The sequence below is a fragment of the Manduca sexta genome, chromosome 14 (genome assembly GCF_014839805.1).
Source record: "Manduca sexta isolate Smith_Timp_Sample1 chromosome 14, JHU_Msex_v1.0, whole genome shotgun sequence".
NCBI classification, from domain to species: domain Eukaryota; kingdom Metazoa; phylum Arthropoda; class Insecta; order Lepidoptera; family Sphingidae; genus Manduca; species Manduca sexta.
In genome coordinates this window covers 7151024-7175557 of record NC_051128.1, presented here as the reverse complement: position 1 = coordinate 7175557, position 24534 = coordinate 7151024, and the positions used below count along the sequence as shown (strand labels likewise).

Genomic DNA, 24534 nt, shown 5'->3' with positions numbered 1-24534 from the left:
ATCCAGGATACACGGCGCTCAATGCTAAGTCTTATATGTTCATTGTACATATGTATTTATTTCAGGCGAGGTCTTTCTGAACGCGTTCTCAAAAGCGGTGGTGCTAGATGTATATTCGGATTTCATAAACAATTTCTCCGTCGCGATGGAGTTAGCCAAGATGGAGTCGAAACGCAAGTCGGCGCTGGCGGACTTCTTCAAGGTGAAGCAGATCAGCGCGCACGACCGACTGTCGTTCTTCGGGCTGATGGTGAAGCCGGTGCAACGGTTTCCGCAGTTCATTATGTTTTTACAAGTAAGTTAATGTAAAATATTTGTTCTGCCCTGGTAAGCTCAAAAGCGGTATATCAAAATAATTTAAATCTTGATTGTTATGGCGTCCGATAGCTTAAAGAAATTCCCATCCAATAACGGTATCTTGTTTAGAACTTGATAAAAATACCTTAAAAGAGTTTTTTTTTCTCTATCTCTGTTTTACTTAAAAACTATAAAACTATATTTACAAAAGTTCGATTATCTCGAAATAAGGTTTCCCTGACATACCGCTTTTGCGCTTAGCACGGCAGTATTAAAGCTGTCTAATATCGTGATAGGTTTAAACCCTATCACATTAAAGATTAAATATAAAATTACATCTCTGGCCTATCACTTAAAAACGTGAAGTAAAAGTTCAAGTAAAGGCGTGAACTTCTGCGACTATGTAATAGATAGGTAATTAAAATGTTGTTGAAAATACTTGCAGGATTTATTAAAACACACGCCGCCAGGACATTCGGACCGCGTTGCTTTGCAACGTGCATTGACAAGACTGGAGGCTTTGGCCGAAGCTTTGAATGAAAGAAAACGTGATGCCGAGAGGACACAGGTAATCTATTTTTTATTATGCAGATACATATATTAAAATAATATTTAATCCGAATATTTTTTCGAATTGCTACATATTTAAAAGTTCTTGATAACTTGTTGACAAAGGTTTAACAAAATAAAATATTATTGTATCCGCAGGCATTCCGCGCGGCGCTGCGGCGGCTGACGAAGGGCGGCGTGGCGGCGGCCGGCGGCGCGGGCGGCGCCACGCGCTTCGGCGCCGCGCGGCTGCTCGCCTCACGCGCAGACAAGCGACATCTACTGCGCCAGGACGATTTACTACAATTGGTCAGTTAACACTTTTATACTCCCCACTCAATGTTTTGATAGGCGTAAAGTACGTTGAAATATGTCTTAAGTCTTAAGAAAGCTTGCACAGTTCTCATGCTCTAGTCCTTGGCAACAATAAAAACAATAAATCATGGCTTAGTCTATATATTAAAGAGTAATTAGGATTTTTTTGAATCTTGGCTTTATTTATACTGTTTCACGAGGTCATTACTTGTAAAATATCATGTAAGTAATGTAGATTAAATATGTATTGCAGGAGTTCAACCAGTCGGGCGGTCTGTCGAAGTGCAAGCCGCGGCGGCTGCTGCTGCTGAACGACCTGGTGGTGTGCGTGTCGGTGTCGGCGGGCGGCGGCGCGGGCGACGAGGAGCGGCTCGGGCTCAAGTGGGCGCACCCCGTGCACGACGTCGACGTGCTCGACACCGGCACCTCGCCCACGCTCAGCAGGGTCCTCGCTCAAGGTACGTACATAAGACTTAACACCACATGTCTCAAGATGGCGAGCGCAGTGGAATACCAAACAATACTTTATTGGATGGTGTTTCTACTGTTTATGGGCGGTCGTATAGTTTATCAGACGAACGACAAGCTCGTATCGTCATACAAAGCAATAAAAAAATATTAAAAAAAAACGTACGGATCACGGAGGCAGATACGACTTGTGATTGGTCGATTTGAAGAGCAACGCGGCGGTAATACGCGCGATTGGTTCTTTACTCAAAGCTCGATGTTTATTGGCTTGTAGGTGTCATGCGGTTAATAAACACTTTCGTCTAATTTGTACATCTAGCTCGCCTCCACCGCTGTTATCTGTGCTCATGACTTGTGCCTTTTATAATGTATTCTCTTTAGTTTTTTACGGGCACGGCAATGTGTATAACGAGACTTAACTTATGCTATAATTTAATATTTTGAACCCGGTTTGATAATGACATAGAAAAACCTGCCATTGTTGCACGTTCCGACATGTTGAACTTTGGGGTCAATTGTCTAATTATGAAAAAAATCTTTATGCATCATATGAATAAAATATATTTTATTCAGTTGTTTATAATATTTTTAAATATATTCGAGAAGTAATTTGTCTATTAGATATCTTTGACATCTTAACCATTTTACTAGTAATTTGGTCACTGAACTCTAAAAACATCGCATTAGTCACTACTGTTATTTTTAAAGTTTAAACAAAGTCTCTTTTTTTTAACAGGTATGAACCGTAGCGGTAGCCTACGATCTAACTCGAGCAATGGACAGCTGAGCACGTCGACCGGCGACTCGCTCTGTAACGAGATGTCGGCGCTCATGCACGACTACGAGACGGTGTCGCGCATGGCGGACCTGGCCGCGTCGCTGCGCACGCCCTACCCGGAGCTCGCGCCGGAGATGTTCAGGGGGCTGCTGCAGAACATACAGAGGAGTATACAGGTGAGGATAGTGATGTGATGTTAGTTGGAAATTTGAAGGACCCTGAAAGTTCTGATAAGTTTAAGATTTAATCAAATGTTTGTTTAAAGTGATAGCAAGAATTTTAAATATGAATTTTAAATTTAAATTTTATTCAAGAATTTTATTCAATGAATATTTCATCATCTTATTGTTTTTACGTTTACGATTGCTCGAAATTTTTGTACAGAAAAAAGACGACGAGATGGCGTGGGTGGACTCGTGCTGCCTGCAGCTGCGCATCCGCGGGCGCGAGGAGGCGCTCACGTTCCGCGCGGGCGAGCCCGGCGCGCGCCTCGCCTGGGCCACCGAGCTGCGCCTCGCTCAGCTCGCGCAGGCCGCCGCCAACGAGCGCGCCTGGCGCCTGCCCGCGCCGCACCACCCGCCGCCGCACAAGATGCCGCTCTTCGTCGCCGCCACGCCCGTCTACTCCTCCAAACATCTCACAGAGGTCAGTTCAATATTACCTATCCACTCAGTTGTAGTTATATCTAATGAGTGAAACGACTACTATATTTAAAAAAAAAAAACTATTTGAATTTTAAAAAAATATTCATAAAATATATTCAATCGTTTAGGAAATTGTGTATACAATATTTTCCGTATATTGCCGAATTACTTAATTGTGTGTATTGTTAACAGGTGCGATGTGGGTGCTTCTACACGTGCAGTAGCGGGTCGCGCGGCGCGGCGATGCGTCGTGCGCGCGCGCTGGTGTGGGTGTGCGCGGCGGGCCCGGCGCACTCGCACGTGGCCGTGCTCACGCACCGCGCCGCCGCGCTCAAGACGCTCGTCACGCTCGACCTGCCCGACACCAAAGTCTCCTCCATGGAGCACGCCAAGGGCACGCCGCATGTCAACACCCTGTGTGGCGACACTGTCTGGCTCGGCACCGAGGACAAAAAGATCATAATCTTCTCAGCCGTTGAGCCAGAGAAACAAGAAAAACTTGTCGAAGTCCCCACCGTGGCCGCGGTCACTCAGATTCGCCACCACTGCGACTCCATGTTCGTGGGACTGGCGAATGGACGGCTGTCAGTTTTCAGACGGAACCATGACGACTCGTGGGCGTTGCAGGAGCCGCTCGCTGTCGAGCTCGGTGACAAACCCGTCCACTGCGTGCTGCCCGTGGACGGCATCGTGTACGCCACTTGCGCCAAACGAGTATTTGCAATAAACGCGCTTACCGCTGAGATAATGCGTATGTTTGAATTAAAAGGTGAAGGTGATAAATCTGTCAGATACCTAGCTCACTCGGGCGTCGGCTTGTGGACCGCATTTTCCGATTCGACGTATGTGAGTTTGTATCATGCAGAGACTTTCGAACACTTGCAAAATATCGACATCGCCGCTGACGTGGCAAAGACGATCGCAGCTCGGGAAGGGACCAAGCCCGCACACGTTTCTGCTCTTCTCGCAGCACAGGGTCTGCTATGGGTCGGAACCACTGCCGGCGTCAGTGTAACAGTTCCCCTACCGAAACTGGAGGGGTTACCATTGATCGGAGGACATATAGCAGTATCGTACCACGCGCATGCGGGCCCCGTAACATTTTTACTCCCCCTTATTCCTGAATCGCGAGATGTAGACGTGAACGTGGTCCGCCGTAACTTGTCAAACGCGCGAGCTCTCGCTGGCACGACAACGCTACAGGAGGAGGATGTCAAGGAGGACAATGATAAGCCAAAACTGGAGAGGCGAATTTCTGAAGAATCAAGCCCCTATCGTCCACAACGTGTACATTCCGCAGTCGTGCGGCGAAAGAAACCTGGCGACGTGCGCCTCAGCAAGACCCTGCCCAAGTGTGCCAATTTGAATGCATGTGACGTGTATGGACTATTCGGTGATCTAATGTTCGTGAAAGACTGTGTCGGCGAAGGTGACGTGAGCGGTGCGGGCGGCGAAGCGCTGCGGCGCAGTGACCCAGAGCTAGCCGCCATCCCGTTCCGCGTCAGCACACTGGACCGGCGGCTGCGCATGCGTGCCGGCCGTCCGCGCAGCCTCGACCTGTCCAGCTGGTCGGTGGACTCGCGCGCTTCGAGTCTTTGCACGTCGTCCGGCAGCGAAGAGTCGATGGCGCTGCGTGGCGTGTCTCGCACCAGCTCCGGCGCATCGGGCGCTGCCAGCCTGGCGCCAGTGGCGGTGTCCACGCCAGACTCGTCATGCGGCTCGTCAGGCAAGTCGTCCGCCTCCGAGCGGTCCGTGTCCCGCAGCGACTCGGCCACGCTGGCGGAGGCGCGTGCCGGCGGGCGGAGCGGCGCGGCACGGAGCCTGCGCGGCGCGGACTATGTGATGGGCGAGAGCGCGGCGCGGCGCTCCGTGGTGACGGTGGTGGGCGGGCGCGGGTACGTGGACTGGCGCCAGACGGCGGACGCGGCCGAGCGGCCGGCCCCCGCCGCTGACCCCAACCCCAAGGACGCACACCTCATCCTGTGGGAGATGCGCTTGTGACGTGTCACAGCACGTCGTGCCGAGATCGTCATAGTAATGTGTTTGTTTACGCTCGTAAAAGTTTACGTGAGTGATGTACAGTTTGACCGGTCCGGTTCTCCGGATCCGTACTTTGTGTCATATTGAATACTTGTCAGCGACTGTAAATATAGTTATGTTGTTGTAATGAAGAATGTGTAAATTTCTATGTCCGAAGCTCTCCTGCACGAGGCCTCGTGTTAGAGTAATTTTGCGCTTTGTTAATAAGCTTCCGAATGGTAAATTTATTAGCTTTAATTGAAGGCACTAAATGATTCATTACAAAAACGTATGCAGTAAAGAGAAGATTTACACTTGTGTAAATTATGTGATAAGCTTTAAATTATTTTTCGATTTTGGGGCTTGGCGTTATATTAGTTGTCCCGATGTTTATTGTATAATATTTAAGCGTTGGTGCATTATTTTTGTGATTGTTTATATTAGTGTTATATAGTGTATGACGATAGAATATATAAAGTTTATCGCTTACGAGGTAAGACTCCGATGTCCGTTCCGATTTTCCGATATTAGTGGTGCACTTTATCTCAATATGAACAAATTTCTATGAATCCAAATGTTACGTTAGTGATGGCGCGGTGAGTATGGACAATTTGTATTCGTAGAAGCCGCCTTAATTATTTAAGATATTATGTTAATAGTAAATGTAGTTTTCCTTTAATTTAATGCAATTTCGATTTTATTCATTTCCAGATTAATTTTCATGTTTTCGATTAGTTTTGTCGGTATATCTGGGTGTACATTAACTTTGAAATTAACACAAACCCTAGTGGCCTTATTTTATGAAAATTTCCAGTGTGTGATTAACATGTTATTCGTTTAAGCTTTATTATTAGACATTGTTGTTAATGTCGCTTTAAGAATTAGACTGATCTAGCTTAAGCGTTAAAATGTATTATTAGTTAAATTTTAGTCGTTTAATAATTTCGAACGAAAATGTTTCACATTTGTTAATACCGCAGATTGTTTATAAATGGGTTCTCTAGTTGATTATATGCAATATGTCCTTTGTAAATTGTATTTAATTGTTGGATGTGACATTTTTATCAAGCCACTGTTAAAAGCCACACATTTGATATTTACTTGTTTAAAATGTTCGTCCATGTAAATTGTTTCTTCGACAGTTGATTTGTATACCAATTCTATTATTGTTAATAGTTAGCATATTGTTTTCGGTCAGTAATAAAACCTAACATTTGTTTTGCATAGTCCAAAGAAAATATAATCATGCATGAATTGAATAACTTACACTGCCCACAAGGAGTTTAACGTGCCAAATTGTAATCAAAACTGAATCATTACCTATTTATATTGTGATGAATTACAACCGTTTTGGATAAATATGTATCAATAATAATTGCACAATATTTAAAGTCCATCACTGTAGAAGTTTCCATACTGAAAAATATACTAGATGCCGTTTGTAAAGCGAAAATGTGAAACACCACGAAACAAATCTCGAATGATATCTCGAAACTTTTTGTTAAGCTTGTATTTAGAACAGACTCGAATTCGATTATTTATACTCCCAAGCGTCACAAAATGTATGTAGGTGTAAATAAATTTTAAGTTTATATATGTACACCTGTATATCTTGTTTTATTTCATAATTTTACCTGGGATTGGCAATGATTTTCAAAATATAGACACGAATTCAATTAGGATTTATATTTTTTACGCCATTACGAAGAAAATATAACACGTCTACGCTTTCAGCATTACGGCATATGAATCTGTAAAAAATGCTGAAGAAGGAATTATAATAATTCACTCCAGAGAGAGTGAGCGCTAGTCCAATATTGAAAATATCCTCAGAATATAAACGCAAAAGTTTTTGGTGATGTTTGTGAGAAGGAATCTAATAAATCGATGCCTAAATTAAATTTGACATACAAATAGACCAATGCATCTATATTTCTGGAAAAATGCATGCTGGGGAATTTTATTCCGAGAAAGATTTTTTAAACTGGTTGAGTAAATATCTAGGTGTCCAATTTGCAATTTGATCAATACAGATCACTTGTGTCCAAATATATCAAATTATATTTGGACACATAAACATTGGGATAAGATAAATGGCTTATCATATATGTATCAGGAAGCTTAAAAGATTGTGGAGATTGATTAACTACAAGATAATTTATTGTACACAGTAAATCAAACAAAGACGTCTTTGTGTTAGATTATTTTTATTTTGTCATAAGAAATTTTAAACCGTTATAGTCATGGCAGCCCTGAAACAAAACAAATGTATGATAATAAATTACACAAATTTTAAATAAATCAGTTTTTTTTTGCATTTGTTTACGTACTATTACGCTTTTTGCATTCTCTGAGTGCATCATTGAAGGCTTGGCACTCCTGCAAGTTATCGTGGCTGGTGGCACACTGCAGAAACTGTGAGATCTCGTACGCGCAAGGACCTGAGGGTTCGGCGTTAGGGTCGTAATTACGAGGCAATGCTTGCACTACCTCTTCTCCACGCCGCCCGCTAAACAAACTTGATATAGCCTCTCCAGCTAAATGGCCCTGAAATTCATATTATACGACTTAGGTAGGCAAGAGAGGCAAGAGATAGGTCTCAGACCAGTGGCGGCCCTAAACGACGCGAACCCCAGGCGAAAGCAAAAAGAAACGGACACGAGGCCCCGGGTAGAGTAAAAAAACGTTTCCTTGTTTTAACAGTTACGTCGGTAATAACGTAAAAAAAGGTCCTGCGAGGCACCGCGCGAGGCCTCTGTAAGCGTGAGGCCCCGGGCGGTTGCCCGGTTCGGCTCCCCCAAAGGCCGCCTCTGTCTCAGACACAATAAATCATCAGTAAGGTGCGGTTTTAAATGCACGAGTGATAAGAGTAGATTTGCTCATATGCTATCTACTAATCTTCTTACAAAAGCTGACTACGAACATGATTATGAAATCGAGTGAAGATACCAGTCTTCTACAGATTAAAATTCCTAATAGCTATCTTATGATTTGTTTTCTATTTGCTTTACCCACCTAGCCTTATCCTACACAAATCGGTCGGTTTAACACAACTTTTGAAGCTTGTCACTAAAATAGATTTGACTTTGTTTTCACGCCGTCTTTTGAAAAATATAAAGTACTTATAAATAGTTTTATATACCTACCACAGTCGTCCCAACGGTTACTCCTCCAGCCACCGCAGCAGCATCTCTGAAAACGGAGCGGCGCGGCACTGGAGTCACTATCACAGTGGCCGGGTGCGCCGGGGCATGCTGGTTCCTACGCGAATATCCTGTCCGGGGGCTTCCACTGAAAATGATAATAGGCAGTAGATAGCCGTTGCAGTCAATCCCATTTTGGTACTTAAATTAGATATTATAATAAGTTTGTTCCGTCGACATATTTTTAATGCCAAAATGCTTAAAAGAGAAGTCAGCGTAAGTAATTACTTAAGTAGGTACCTACTACGCAGTACTAGATGGACGGTTGCGCTGTTTAATTAGATGTATGCCAGTAGAATCCAGTAGATGGCTACTAATGACATGCATGGTGAAGAATAGTAGTGCAATTAGTTTCGAAAAAGCACAGGCAATATGTATAGGACGCGCCTTGTCTGATTTTACCTTTCTACCAAAGTAAAGGAGCAAATACTCATGCACTCTTTTATAAAAACTGTTGTAGTGCATTTTAAACAGATAAATGTTTAAGATTCATTTATGTGGCCTGTGGCGCCTCCCTGAGCCCAAGTGCCCCTAAAGCCCGTAAGGTGTCTCGTGGGTAAAAGTCTGAGTTTATTTTAATTTTATATTTCTACGTACTGATTATTGAAAAGTTATGTTACTTATGATTCATTATTGTACTTATTTAAATTAACTGTAATATAGCAGACACCTTTGTGGTGGGCTGCTGCTTCCACACCGACTACACATTTTTTGTATATTATATTTTGGTTCTGGCTTCAAATCGAGTTGGCATTAGGCCTAGAACAAATGTAACACCCAATTGTATTCAGTCATTGACTTAATAACTAGCATTGTAAGATTCATATAGCAAGTACATTACGAGCTTTTTTAACTACGTATATTCAATCGTTTTGCCCAGCGAAATGATAGCCGTTACAGCTTCTGTTCTTACAAACAGGTGTGAGGTCAGATGGACATTTCAAGGCGAACACTTGTAGTAAACTTCAGGCCTACCTAACATTGGGAATAAATATAGAAATAAAACAACATTTGGGTTTTATGGTATGTATATTTTGTCACTAAAATTACGTAACAATGGATAAATTGGAACTATAGATTCTAGCTATAATTTCCGTAACTTAATATATAAATATTACTAAAATTTTCTAGAAAAATAAAATTAAATACAAAGTTGGAAACAATTCCCCGTCAATAATAGTATCTACTAGGAAGGTGCTCCATTCTGAGGTCTAGGTAAAATGTTTTGAATATGATATAAGATTTTAATGATGACATTGTATAAACACATTTCTTGCACAAAAATGTGAATGATTTCTGAAGATTATACAGCATAATTTAACTTTATGGCACCTTCAATGGAACTAAAAGATTTAGATGTGGTTGTTGACTTTGCATTGGCGTAGAGCCTCATTGAAGCCCTCACAGAGGGACAAGTCGTGCTGTTGTTGCGCACACTCCAAGAATTGTTTGATCTCCCAAGCGCATGGTCCTTGAGGCTGTTGTCCCTGGTACTGGTTGTAGGTCTGAGCTGCAGGAGGGGCTTGCTGTTGCTGTGCCGGTTCGCTGCTGCTTCCTCCACTGAACATTCCTGTTAGCGCGCTGCCAGCCACATGACCCTGTAGTAGAAATAAATTTATTGGCCTGTAGCCCAATTTTTATAACAGTGACACAGTAAAAGGAAGTGTGATGTGTGAATCATAGGTACCCAATTTCGTCATGTGAAGCAATAGCTCAAACTGTAAGCATAATGTACTTCAGTGGCATTAGACAATGTCTTTCGACAATTGAAAACCCTTATAGAAAAAAACAAAAAATGTATGGGAATGACATATTCTAGCAACAAGTTTCTCGCTAGGATATGTATGGGTCATATTACTTTTTTCATTTTATATTAGAGCTAACATTTTAATGGCTCAATATTACAAGGTTCTATGTTATATATTTTAACAAAAACTAATTTATATAATACATCACATAATGTCTTTTATAGCAAAATTTACAAAACCTAAAAATAAAAAAGGAGACACTATTAATTTAAATCTGACATGTATTTAATAAAAAGAAATTATTGTCTTTCCTAATTTTTACCAACAGTAAATATTTAAAACTTATTCAAGTAAAACTTATTATAAGTCTGTGTAATAGTTAGCCATCCAATAGTAGAAAGGCATATTAACAAAGGGCTCTGAGCCCCTAAAAAATAGTAAAATAAGTAAATCAGTGAAATTTTGCTTTGTGGATATTTAAAGGTCATTCTGTTTCTTTTTTTTTATTTCTTTAATTACTTATTAGTTACTTGTTTCATCATAAATTATTATATACATCAATCATATATTACGGACATAATGTAATTATAAATATTTTTTTTTATTTACAAATAGCTGAATTGATGGATATAGATAAAATGATGCAACATGTTAAGGATCAGTTGTTGCTTCAAAATTTTTCCTCATAAACACCACCAAGATAGGATTTATAACTCATTTGGAGTATGATAATGCACATGTAAACAAAATCAGTGACATGGGTTATCTAAACATTTTACCATTATAAGTATTATGATATTAAAGGTTATTTTTTGAAACTAATACACGATAATTATCATAGAAAGTGCTAGAATAAAGATGCTAAAAACTAAGGAACAAAGAATGTTATACAGAGCGAAAACAAATTGTTAGTCGTTGCGTCATGATAACGTCACAAACCATGTGATTTACACTGGCAAAAAGTCAAAAACTTTACAACTAAAAATCATCATGTTTAGTGGTAAATATAAAATAAAGGCATTCCCATACAAATTGGATGTAAAAAGCAAAGGTCAAATTAGTTTACGCGGTTTCGTTGCGTAACAACATACGCACCACAGCAGACCCTACAGCTACTCCTCCAGCTGTAGCGGCCATTTGACCGAATAAGGATGGTTGCTGAGGCTGGGCAGCCATCGGAGCAGGCGCCGACGGAGGGGCACGTGCAGGCACATTGCTCGGCGGTGGAGCAGCTCTAAAACATACATTTTACAGGTTATCTCCACATCATTAATTATTATTAAATAATCAAGTTACATTACAACTTACCTTCGCTGAGGTGCCGGCGGAGGGCTAGCTGATCGTCCTCGTCGAGGCATTATTATTTTATCACTTGTTTATTCACGAAAATCCGTTTATCACCTTAGAACGCACAAAATGAAACTGACAGTCTTCTCACGTCTGAATTTTATATGTCACTTTGACTGCTTCTAGAAATTTTAAATTTAGAATGGCTATCACTATCTCTGTCTAGACAAATGAATATGAAAAGGAAAAGACATACGGTAGCACCAACATTAAAATATAAAATTATGCATTCATGATTCACGAAATTTTCTGCGGGAATCCTATTTTCTAAGGTAAAATTATAACGCGTAAAACAATCTATTCAAACCTAAAAGTAAAGTATCATTTCTTTAATTAACATAATACATAGCTGTACACAAAAATATGTATGCTAAATTTTACTGTCAATGTTGTCTAAAGCCCAACGTCTACTTGAGACTTGAGTTCATCATATTACATGTCCGCTTTTTGTATGGGCGCTGGTTCTTTAAAAGTCGAACGAATTCGAACCAACTTCAAACTTACTGGATAATAAAGTGGCAATAATGTAGAGCTTAGAATCATTATGAAAAAAAAAATTACATTCCTCCATTTATAAGAAAAATAAAAAAAGATTAATGTTAGCAGAGTAGGTAACCAAAAAAGTATTTCATTGATTCGTTAGAAGAGGCGGAATGAGTAATTATCTATTTTGTTTTTTGTGGACATAAGTAGCTATTAATTATTGTCATTCGCGAATATAAAGGGAAAATAAATAATCATGATTTTTGGAGACAAAATTCTATTCCTAACTTTAAATTAAATTATAATGTACGATTGCCATAATAAAAATAAAAATGAAAAAAAGGCAACATTTACATTCCGAAAGCGTTTAAGGCGATACCTCAAGGTCCATTTTCATACATTTTGTTTCGGCTTTAATCTGGGTAACTAAACAAGTATTGGCAAGTAAAGAATTTAAATTCACGTCTAGTCAGTGATTAGTTCTCGCAGTTGAAAGAAAAATGTAAAAATAATTAATAATCATGGATATTTCTGCCTTTAAAATTTCGTCATATTAAATTTTAAAGGCCGAAATATCCATGATTATTAATTATTTTTACGTTTTTCTTCAACTGCGAGAACTAATCACTAACTAGACGTGAATTTAAATTCTTTACTTGCCAATACTTGTTTAGTTACCCAGATTAAAGCCGAAACAAAATGTATGAAAATGGACCTTGAGGTATCGCCTTAAGTGTAATTGTAAAATAAAATTACGAAAATCTCAATAACGAAGGTCTCTAAATTAAAGGATTAAACTCAGTAAGCTCTTTTTTAGGAGTTCTATGCAAATATGTATATACGTATACATAAACAAATATATATAGATATAAAGAGTAAGTAAAAAAATATATAAATTATCTTAGTTAAAATTTTTGTCAAATAACAAACCGTTTTTGAACATTTCCTGTTATATTGTAATATCTACACACCCGGTGTTGAACTAAGCACGCACAGCGTTTTTCTATGAATACATTTTCATAGTAGATACATTTATTCAATGTGAATTTATTTGTTTTGTTATCTAGTCGATATTAGCCATAATAGCATAATGGGTTATGTGAAGAAGAGAGTTCTAAAAAAACAACCAAAATGGGTCACACTACTGTAAAATAACCCTAAACTTGTGCTTAGGTTTTAATAAGAATCGACATACACGCGTAGATTAATAATGTGCCCATATATGTTTAAACTGTAATATATTACTTTCTCTATGGCTTACATGACAATGTAAATATTAAAATAAGATAATATTTTAAATTATTACCTTCCACTTCTGCTGCGGCTGCGTGACATGCTATTGTTATAGTTTATACCACATAATTTTTATTATATTTTTCCCAAAATAATAATCAATCAATTCAATAAAATTTTTAAATCCAAAGTAATATACAGGTATTAAATTTCCGAATAAATTTTGTATTTAAAATTTTATTTGTCACGATTGACATATTTTTTATTACAACATTTTTTTCAAAGAGGTCAAATAATAATTGCATCAGTCTTCTTGGTTTCTCTAATGGAATTTATATTATAAGGATTAGCGTCCATTATAACAAGCCGGGGGAGGTCCACAACAAAGTTGCCATCTCAGTGTCTCACTCCACCGATTTGTTCCGCAGCGATAGAAATAGACGGACTTTTATACAAAATACTCATTTATTTATTTTGGTACACCAACAGCATAACATATAGGTTATATTGTGAAACATTGTACAATTTCAAATATGTAAGCCTATTAAAGGCGTATACAGCTTTGACCATGAAGTGTTAACAAAATATATAGGAGATAGATTTTTGCGATATGACCCGTGTTAAATTATTTATTGTGGAAGCTTTGTAGAGAATAAATAATAATAAATAATAAGTTAAAGTATAATATTAATTATAGTATTTCATAGAATACAATATATATCCATGGAATACAATTTTTAAATCAAAATAATATTTTATAAAGTAAGAGAGGAATAACAGTTCTAGTTGCCAGTAGCAACTATACTACGAGTAAAGAGTATTATAAAAGTATAATACTCCTAACTTCACAACCCGACCAGACTAGCTACGGCTGGTGGACGCTATCGTGGTCTATTTGTAAACGCTCGTACCGTCAGGTAGGTATTGGATTATTGTGCTAGTACAATTTAACGAGTGTAGGTACTAAATGGGAACGCTAGTAAACTGCTCATAGAAATGAACGAGCAAGAACTAAATGTACTAGTAATAAATATTGAACGAGAACTAGTGTTGCACGTCACTATGACAGCGACGGCGCGGCCTGCGGCGGTATCGCGCCTCATTCAATCGGATCAGTCATTTATCTGTGGTTAGTTATTGTGGTGGTGTGACCGCGTGATCGCAACTGTCGTGATTGTAATTTCTGTGACAATTTAAGATTTCGTGAAGAATTTTGAGTGAAAATGGGCGACGTTCAAGCCGGTCAAAATACCAATACATTCATATTGGCGGGGATTACGATTCTATCATGTGTAATATTACACTTTTTGTATAAGACCATCTTTGGAAGCGAGAAAAAGGAAGCGCAAACACATGAGAAGGAGACCGATTTAGGTAAGTTTATATATTATACGTTTAAGTCGAAAGTAACATAATTGCTAAACTTCGGGGGCATTAATACTACATGTATTATATTAGATGTTTATAGGGTATATAAGTTAATGAACCCACGTGTGGGTTCTCATTGAAATCTCTTGCGGTTTTGTGAGCGGATGCTATAACTGTATCCGAAGAGGCTAAGAATGCAGCTGACACACTTTGGATATTCTCATGTTAAGATTTATTCAGTCGATCAATTTCTAGACTAACTTAGCATATAAAGTTTTAATCCCTGCATAGCTTTTTCAAACTTATTATACTACCTACTTGCTTTTTTTAAAATGTATCTATCTACTGTAGGCACTGTATATCATATTCTAATTTAGAATGAGTTCTTATTTAGAATTATTCAAAGGAATTTAATTGAACAAACATTATATATTTTTTGTACAACTCAATTAACTCAGCATTGAACACGTGTTGGGCTTCATGTTTGTAAGTAGTATGTAATTATGATATAATAACTTTTTATTATTATTTTGAGTACATAAACCCAAAATTCATTTTGCAGAAGAACTTATTACATAGCCTTCACATTTTTTTATTATTTTTTTTACTATATACATATAGTGAAGAAATTCTTACTAGGAATAAAATATACAAAACATGTTCAATATTTTTTGTCATCTAAGTACATTGTTATTAACTAAAAATTCAAAACTAACCACCTTTAAATTTTTTATTTATGTATAAATTCATTTATTCTGGCTGATCATATGTTTATTTTATTTTTTTTAAGAATATTGCCATGCATATACCATTGGAAATATCTGTATATAAATATATTACCTGAAGTCAACAATAAGAGGCTTTTTTAGTTGGTCATATAATTCTTAACTCCCAGAAGAAATTCTGGAAAGTGGAAAGCACATTTAAAATAATTCAAAATAAAAAATAATGCCTATTAAGTTTTTAAACTTTCTTACTAGAACTCATAATTTGAAAAATATTTTTTCATCTAATCTTAATATATGCTATGCTTCATTTACATGTCTATATTCAATAAAGAATATTTATGTTAAATAAAGCCATTGAACAACTAAAAATTATAATTATGTAAATATATTTTTAACACATACTTATTCTTTGAAATAAAAAGCAATCCATAGTATATTTTCTTATGTATTTAAGAAATCACAATTATAATAAAAACTGTAATAAATATTTATCATTGGTTGCTTGCTTGTAGTCAATATTCCCTTTAGCCATACTACTGCTTTTTTCTACATTTGCTTCCAGGTATTATTATGCTCTGAGTTATGAATCAGATTGTGTTTTTGGATAACAAGTGACATGGATATCAAATACTTTTTAGTAATTCTATTTAATAAATTATTGTTTTTTATAAACAGATGCCCACCCTTAACCAAGCCATCTGTTTGACTATTTACTTATATAAGATAAAAGGTTATGTGATAATACATAATGAACTTCAAGTTATATTAACTTTATTGTTATGAATGTCAAAGGCTAATAACACCATGCAAAGACTACATTTGTATGTACTGTCATGCCTATACAACTGAACAAATATTTTTCTATGACATATGGTGTTATAAACATTATACAGCCCCACCATTGTGTGGATAGCATATTTATATTATGATTCATTGACTTATAAATCAATTGATGGAAGTTATATATTATTATGGTAATATACCCTGTACAAGTATGTTTTGGACCATCATGAATTTTTAGTATCCATTAAAATAATTTCTTGGTGGCATTAATCAGTATGGTAAATTGATTTGGTTTTATTTGAGTTACTTGGTATACTCAAATAAAACGTCGGTCGTTAATTTATGAATTATGTATTAGTATCTAAATAATTATGAGATAATAAAGTGAGACCGATTCAAGTACAATACTGAGAGAAATAAAAATACAGTTGTGACCAGACCTGTCAGATTGTCATAGGTCCAAAACAGCAGCGACGTTCCCGCGGTCACACGGCTACAACGCGAAGCGTGCCAATAAGATGACCACTATTAGATGATTCACTTGCTTGACCTTCTACTACTACAAAAAGTAATGATGGATATGCCACGAAATACGCGAAGACAACAACTTACTACAGAAGGGCAAGACGAATAACTTATCAAATAGCAAAACCTCGTCACACCCTCACCCTATGTGGTAATCACGACCCTATGACTTATGTCTTGCGAAAGATATTAAACCCTTTGTGAACTCATTTGAGAAAAGGAAAAAAAATTAAAAGTATCGTAAACATTCCGAGTTTATTATGATTTGCTATGCTTTATGCATTTACAATCTGACTTCGATTTATAAAAACTCTCGATTAATTAGTACATTTCTTTCTAACTTTCTAACGAGTGTGAAATGGCGAAACAACGATAGTCTTGAGAGTTGATCGATGGAGGTTACAAGTTCAAAACAACCTCAAGGCTCGAGCCACGTAATTCTGAGTTTTTGATGTTACGTGTCCATTCATTGTTAATTATCGTCGCTTCCTCTGTTAAGGAAAATTTCGTGAGGAGATCCGCATACCGGTGTGCCGTCCATAAGCTTTTTATAAAGATTATTAAATTTACTAATCGGTGTTACACCAGTGGTGTACACATGTGGTGAATAAAATAATTCCTAAAGTTACAGTAATATTTTGTTTTTGTAATATTTCATCATAAATATTCCTGTATAAAAAGTTTTAAAATCCACTCCTGAAATTAATTTTTATCTTAAGAATTCACGGAAACTAGATATTTATTAAATAATCTTTATTAACTTTTTTGCTTATTTGACTATGTACGTTAATTGAAAAATGTCGAATATAATATATATTTCTGTGTCTTAAATATTTTATTTTTATATTGATTTCGCTTACACTGTAAACAGAAAATTTTTATCTCACAAAGATCTAATAACTTATAGAATAGATTCACTATTTAATTTATCTCAGATCTAACGATGCATTTTAATGGTTTTAAATACGTATTTAATGCACAAGACAGTCCTTAAAAGGAAAATATGAATTGCTGCGTGAAATTTGTTTATCTTAGTGATTATTTGAAGCAATTAAAAGGCGACGATATAAACGCAATTTACCGTTAAAATTTATTATTGGTTTTGCCTTTAATATAATTTGAGTGCAAGCCTATCCTTGTCCTGGTAATAGATTTTGTTAAACCACAAACATCGCTTCGGCATGGCTTCAATTCGTAACGTTAAAAAAGAGGTATACCTATGCGATGCAGTTGTTTTATAACGTGATATGTGTAACGTTTACGATCCTCCTTAAGTTAAATACCATAAAGTCCATTATCTTTAGTGAGAAAAGACTTAAGCCTTAATTCCCTTTGTATAATCTAAGTCGATCTGAAACGCAATATGTAAACATAACACAAACTAAGTTAGCTAGATTATTATTATGGCTATGGACAAATTATAAATGCTATATTTTTATGTTATTAAAAGCGTTTTATAGCTATAAAGTTTTTATAACGCAGTTAAACTTTGCTTCAGTCCACGCTTCGTACAGACCAGCTCACTTTCTCTCGAGATGTAGCCAATAAACTTATGTAACCTGCTCCGCACTTTCGAGATACAAAATTTACAGCATTTATTGATTTGACTTTTACTTACACATGTTTGCTTTCATAATTTTTTTGTTTGCATGTTTTTATCAAACGTATTGAAGTGTTTTATCCATTTGACCTCCCGGGGACGTTGATACGAAAATGACGCAGGAGGTCGTATCAGTTCCCGTATGGACAGTGTTAATGATGAATAATAGTAAAGTACCTAACAATACATCAACATAACAAAGTTTATTTATGCAATTCGATTTGAATTAAATAACTTATGTTGCTAATTGAAGAAACATTAATAGCTCTTTTGTATCGAATATTTCAATCAAAAGTTGGATTCAAAATTTAGTTACACTACACTAAAATATTTATTTGTGTTATGTTTATTGTTTTATTATATTCTATAAATATATATAAATATTAATTTAGATAACCGATAACTTCAATATTGTGACCATATTTTCCCCTACGTTTGCTTTTGGTATTAATAGGTAACATATCTTTGCTTATTAAATATTTTACACACACACTCGCGCCTCTAATCCTCGAAGGGGTAGGCAGAGGCACAACTGGTGCACCCACTTTCCGTCATGTGCATTCCGTCCGTGATGTGTTAGGGGAGCTGCTATATCAGGCACTAATTCCAGACTCCGAGTTGATACTGAATAGAAAAACCGAATATCAAGTGATATTCAATTTAATATTTTATTATATATAACTAAATTATATTTTATTGTTTACATAAAGCTACTTCATATTATTAAGTCAAGAGATGTGTACTGGTCATTTGTAGGCAACCTCGAAAACTGTCCTTAACATAGGATCATGGCCCTATGCACTGCGACCTTTTTATGTTTTTATTATTTAATTATTTTATGTCTAAATAAATACAAGATTGAGATATAAATAAGGTTCCAAAAGTTCTCACCTCGTATATAACTGAATATTCAAATTATAGACTGATAATAATCGAACTCTTTTAATTCTGTATGATTTGGTAGCTGAAGCGTTTATTTGCCAATAAAAATAGAAGAGTAGGAACTTCTTAAAAGAATTATACGTAACGAAATAATTTTATAAAAATATCTCTCTCAACTGTCTTTTCTTCGTTTGATTTAATATATATGTTCTATCAAATAATATATACAATGTCGGTAGAAATAAGTCTGCCCTATGACCATAAAGGTAGCAGTCTTCGAAAGGTTGGGAGAAAAATAAAATACAAAAAACTGCGACACAATTCATAAACTAGTTTTAATTCGATGTCCAACATTCCCGTAAACATAAGGAATCAACTCTAGTATAGTAACTTTTAGTTCTCCTTAGATTAGCTCATGAGTTTGGATCATCGGAATGCCTATGAGTAATAGTGATTCATTTTTCTCGCATAGTTATTCGAATAACGTAACGGCAATGCACGGAACGGGTTGATCATTAATATAGCAGGCCCCTGTCAAAAGTTTCACACGCAGAATAATAAAAAACACTCATCCGTTGATTCTTCTGCATTTATCCCCAGTTCCCATAATTTTAACGGTGTCTTCGACAGATGTTCCGTTGTAAAATTACACAATACGATTGGAAATTCAGATCAATAATAAAAATTAACAACTAAGTTGTTCATAGATTAGATAGAAACTCATAAAATATTTTATTCAATTTAGATTTTCATGACCAGCAAGTTAGGGGTTGAACGATGTTGAGCTGATGTTCAGTTAGTAAGCGTTTAGTTATGAACGCGAGATATATTATATGAATAAAAAATAAATGATAATGAGACAGATTTTTCTGCGTTTAAGAACACGATAACCGATGTTTTGTGTAAATTCGGAGCTTTGTTCAGATTTTGTAAATCTGCGCCATAACGTAGTTGTGTTGAAAAGCATTATTTATCCTCGTCTAGCATGTGATGCACATAGCCTTGAGTTGTTTTTCTCGGATTGTAAACGTCGGGCTGCGTTCTATTTCTCACTTATATCATTTTATCTAATATTGAGAATATTTTCTCGAAATTGGATCTGTCATGATGATCAAATGTTCTAAAAACTAGATGATTCAATTTGATCTTTCGAGAGAACAATGTACTGAAATAAGAGTAAGTACAAAAGCGACATCTAGTTATAAATCTTTCAACTAATTTTATTTCGATTTGAACTCTGTCAACCCAGACGCGATAGTTCAAATACCTTTGCTATTTTGAACATGTGTGTGTGATCAAGCGGTTTTATTATTATTGATTTATGTTGACGTCTATGTTCTGATTGGATATACAGGGAACTAGTGTCCAGGGTTTACTGGGCTCATTTCTGTAAAATATTCGCTTTAATTATTTTTGAGAAAATATTGCGTAATGTCTCATTAAAATACCGTAAAAATATTATTTGTAGCTTAAAATTAAACTCTGACTAACCGCAATTATTTTAATTCAATTAAGATTAATTTCTAAACGGAATTTTCAATGTCAAGTTTTAATATTTTGACTGTAATATGGCAGTGTGATAATTACATTGATTTTAAATATCAACATGATATGGATAGTAATACTTATCCTGGAGATAAAGAAATTTTACATCCGTAAAATTTGAGAAGATAGTAATATAGTTCTTATCTTAAATACGAAATAGTCTCATGACGTCTAAGCACATACTTAATCCAATTTTTTCCTCATGGTTAATAAAAAATAAATTGCGTTATATCTAACAACAATCAAATATATCTGTAGAGATAAAAGTACAGAGCGTGGTTACAGATTTATTATGTAAGAGAAGATAACGTCTCAAACAACGTTAACAAAAAAAAAATGATACAGCACGTTGTGTTATCGTACCGAAAAACAATAGAAACTTCGAGAAACCACAGAACAATATCGAATGCAATCATATTAGATAGAGCACGTATTTGTATGGGCATCGATTAAACACCGAGAGATTGTCTATTGGTACTCGCTGTGCCGGTCGCATCATTACAAGTAATGCGGTCAGCGTATGCTCGTGTAACTGTAAAAAAAAACCGTTTCTGTCTATTATATTTAACAAACACATTAACAACATTAATTGCATGTTAATACACATTCATTTTACGACACGCAATTAGCAATAGAAGGGCATTAATGCATCAAATTATTCGATAAACGTTTTGACATAATGATCATTAATTATTGCAGCTGGATACATAATATTATCTACATTTGGATTTTTTCGATAAAATAAATCTACGGATTAGTTGATTTCAAATAATTATAAGCTACGCATAAACATAATCCATTATGAATATATTCGACTGCGCCTATTTTTAGTAAAATAGTTTTACGGGAATTCTTTGAATGGAAAATGCAGCTCTTCATAATTGTATTGTATTAATATTTATTATTGCTCGTTTTAACGGCAAAGAATATGATTTAATTAGCAAAAAGTACTTCACAAACCGGCAAATTACGACATGTTATATGTTGGACGAAGGGCCTAACTACTCACAATGCGCCCTTCGGTTCCACTTTTAAAATAGGGCTTATAATTTATTATGTATTACTAATATTCTCGAAAATTATTCAGATTAGACGGAATGGACACGTAAAATCCCGTTGGTCAAACAATACAAAAGTATTATGTTTTGATGTTCTCAACGGTTATCTTTGTATAAACTATTGAAGTGTACTCAAATGTTGGTGTTATTATTTTATTAATCGACACCACACCGATACGATTGTACGTATTCCCATACTATCTCAAAAAACTTCATTGAATTATTGGTGTGTTTACAGGAGCTCCCACAGAAGAAACCGTCACAGAGACTACATCCACCGAGGCGCGCTCTGGTGCGAAAAACAAGAAACGAGTGCCGTGGAAAGGGAAGACTGAATACAGCCATCCATGGCTCCTAAAGAATCTCAAGGGTCACCCCGGAACAGTTCTGCTAGTGGACTTCTCTGCCAACGGCAAGTTTATGGCCGCTACCTGTGATGGTAAGTTGCTAAATTTTATCGTATATAAAATCTTTTATCACAACCGATAGAAAATATTAAAAGTCATCGTGTACCGCTAAGCGGAGACATCGCGGCCATCCCGCGCTTGATCTTGACTATCGACTTTGATAAAAGCAAGTTGCTAATATTAATTAATAGTTGTTAAGTAGTATAATTTATGTTGAACAACTTGACGTTATAATGGCCACATTTTCACATGAATTAAGTAATTAACGCAACACTTTAGACATCATCTCGTGTCGGAATTATTTTTCATTTCCGTTCTTTTGCATATTTTTAATTGCGTTTAAGATGTTTTGATACTTTGAATTATTTGCTTAACATTTAAAACTGATAATGGTGAACATGAGGCCATCTTAAAATATATCACGGAAGTAAACGTTTTTTTCCAAGATAAGAAAGATTATAAAGTATTACTTAAACGCAAATCATACTTTCCTGGTATATAGTATAAGAATATAATTATAAATATTTTTGTGGGCATTGTGTACTTAATGAGATGGCAAAAAATAAGTCTAATTGCGAACAGTTGAATTATAAATGCGAATAAGACACGTGCCTGAACATTTGCGAATATACGTAAATTGGTTGTCATCTCAATAAAACACAGGATACGTGTCGTGTTTCCAACAAGTGACGAAACCGTTAAATTATTACCAGATTTTATTTTATTCAATAACATTAGCATAATGGGAGTTGAAGTTGTACGTTTGGCTATCACATTATAAATATACCGTTATATGTTTTCTTAAGTGCTGTGTTTTTTACTTGTTGGAAAATTTGACTTGAAGCTACAGTTGATCGCAGCACTGTCAAGAATATTTTATAATTTCCTTTATGAATAGTTCAACATTAACATTAGAAACTAACGAACCGAACGTATAATTGTCGAGACAGTACTGTGTTCAACTTGTTTATCACGCGTTTATCGTGCAACCATCTGATAAACGGTGTTGGTATAGTTTTGATTTCGTCTTATCGCAAAATATTTTGTGCGGAACCGTTGAAAGTTTTTCTGATGGTTGCACGAGGAAGCGTCTGGCCTTCCGTCCGAGGCCTTGAGTTAGCCGCCGCTATGCTACTGTTATGTGTAATTTGGAGGTCCCCCGGTCGAAGTCGCCCCACGGCTGTTAATTATCAATCTGGAATTACCCCGAAATATAGTTAGATAAGAAATGAAACTATTTTTCTTTTAGGCGACGTTACGTTACTGAATCGCCCATGATTGTTGCATGTAATAGTGAACAAAAAACATCAGAAACTCTATAAGTAGGTTTTAAGTGAAAGGCGTTGTAATTGATTATTTACCTAGTTTCTGAATTTGTAGCGTGATGTTTATTACGATCTAAAAATGATACTGAGTGAGTGGCGCATGGTAATTCGGTCAAACCCGCATAGTCATTTAATATCGCGTCTCAATGTTTACCAAATTCGACGTAGTTTTCTGTGTCTTCAAAGAGATCTGTCTTGGAATATCTTCTTGATGTCTTAACCCTTTAACTGCGGTTGGCATTTAGAATTATACCTGAAACTTTATAAATCATTCCATTGTTTATTTCGCCTTAAAGGTCCTTTAATATAATTGTGAAGGAATATTTGGAAACTGTTTCTTTATTACCTATTAGCTTCTGCTCGGGACGCGCCGCGCAGTCAAACGCGTTACCATTTTTTCTCGGGACAAAAGTCCGTTCCGGGAATAAAAAGTAGCATATAGTGCAAAGGGATAATGTAGCTTTCTCTTATTAAAGAATTTTAAGAATATTGCAAAAAGTTAAAAAAAATCATCGAAAAAACAATCATCTTCAGCTGTATGTCAGTGTAGGTTTCTAGCTTTGCTTTTATAGGTTAATCAAGAACTAAAACTATGCAAAAATATGGAATAAAAGTCCAATGTGAATTCGTACAATAGTTTTAAGTTCTATTCACTATCTTCGAAACATGTTTTGTATTAAAATGAGTAACCATTTCCGTAGACACACGATGAATACGTTAAAACATGCTAATTATTGCCTTAATTCAGGTATCGAAGGTCTTAAACTTGTTTTCATGATCAAGGCTGTATGCAAATATGTGTGGTAAAAATGTTAAACAAGCGCATAATAAGCTCAAATGTAGGTATACGTATCATCAAATAATTTGATGTGTTGCAGATATCGTTATGTAATTTATTCGTACGGGAATTATGATAAATGAATTAGATTTAATCTGTCCTAATATTGGGGCAGCCCAAATAATTTGGAAACAGACGCACCGAGACGCACGTGTACTGCTATATTTTATTTTTGCTAATCTCGTCAATTATTATCGTGGCAATCTGGTTTTTGTATCGCGAATTCATATTTATTATTTTGAGTAATCATAAAAAAATCGCTTAATCCTGTCATGAATCATGACCTAATAAACGTTCATAATGGAGAGCAGGGCAGTTATGTAAAGCGGTCGCGTAATATGGCTATGTCGGAATGAATGGACAAAATCTATGAAAAATCAGTTTTGCGCTC

The 24534-nt window shown here is 36.1% G+C and overlaps 4 protein-coding genes across 9 annotated transcripts in view; 2 read left to right on the top strand and 2 right to left on the bottom strand.

Moving 5' to 3' along the window:
• The window catches only part of LOC115456152 (rho guanine nucleotide exchange factor 10), a 41649-nt gene extending 34971 nt beyond the window's left edge, over positions 1-6678 (top strand). For all 4 annotated transcript variants that reach the window (XM_030185078.2, XM_030185077.2, XM_030185076.2 and 1 more), the window contains 7 exons: positions 66-295; positions 743-865; positions 1006-1155; positions 1415-1619; positions 2366-2583; positions 2792-3052; positions 3244-6678. In XM_030185078.2, coding sequence (XP_030040938.1) covers positions 66-295; positions 743-865; positions 1006-1155; positions 1415-1619; positions 2366-2583; positions 2792-3052; positions 3244-5052 — 2996 coding nt within the window. In that variant the 3' untranslated portion in view covers positions 5053-6678. The remainder of the gene's footprint in view (positions 1-65; positions 296-742; positions 866-1005; positions 1156-1414; positions 1620-2365; positions 2584-2791; positions 3053-3243) is intronic.
• Positions 6679-7256: 578 nt separating this feature from the next.
• Positions 7257-13383, bottom strand: LOC115456151 (coiled-coil-helix-coiled-coil-helix domain-containing protein 10, mitochondrial). Of its 2 annotated transcripts, XM_030185074.2 has the most exons (5): positions 13158-13383; positions 8944-9032; positions 8217-8361; positions 7401-7617; positions 7257-7322 (listed from the first exon to the last, which is right to left on the bottom strand). In XM_030185074.2, exons 2-5 carry the CDS (start codon positions 8979-8981, stop codon positions 7312-7314), a joined length of 411 nt encoding a protein of 136 aa, XP_030040934.1. In that variant the 5' UTR covers positions 8982-9032; positions 13158-13383; the 3' UTR covers positions 7257-7311. The 2 variants fall into 2 exon arrangements, with proteins under 2 accessions (XP_030040934.1, XP_030040935.1); XM_030185075.2 differs by lacking the exon at positions 8944-9032 and having other exon boundaries at positions 13158-13382.
• LOC115456150 (coiled-coil-helix-coiled-coil-helix domain-containing protein 10, mitochondrial) lies at positions 9397-11509 on the bottom strand. The gene is made up of 3 exons (XM_030185073.2): positions 11330-11509; positions 11117-11255; positions 9397-9871 (listed from the first exon to the last, which is right to left on the bottom strand). Exons 1-3 carry the CDS (start codon positions 11377-11379, stop codon positions 9626-9628), a joined length of 435 nt encoding a protein of 144 aa, XP_030040933.1. The 5' UTR covers positions 11380-11509; the 3' UTR covers positions 9397-9625.
• A 794-nt stretch (positions 13384-14177) lies between the features above and the next one.
• LOC115456137 (transducin beta-like protein 2) overlaps positions 14178-24534 on the top strand; it is a 77102-nt gene continuing 66745 nt past the window's right edge. Inside the window, exons 1-2 of one of the 2 annotated variants that reach the window (XM_030185050.2) lie at positions 14178-14458; positions 21812-22012. In XM_030185050.2, coding sequence (XP_030040910.1) covers positions 14308-14458; positions 21812-22012 — 352 coding nt within the window. In that variant the 5' untranslated portion in view covers positions 14178-14307. The remainder of the gene's footprint in view (positions 14459-21811; positions 22013-24534) is intronic. The other variant, XM_030185051.2, reaches the window with a different exon arrangement.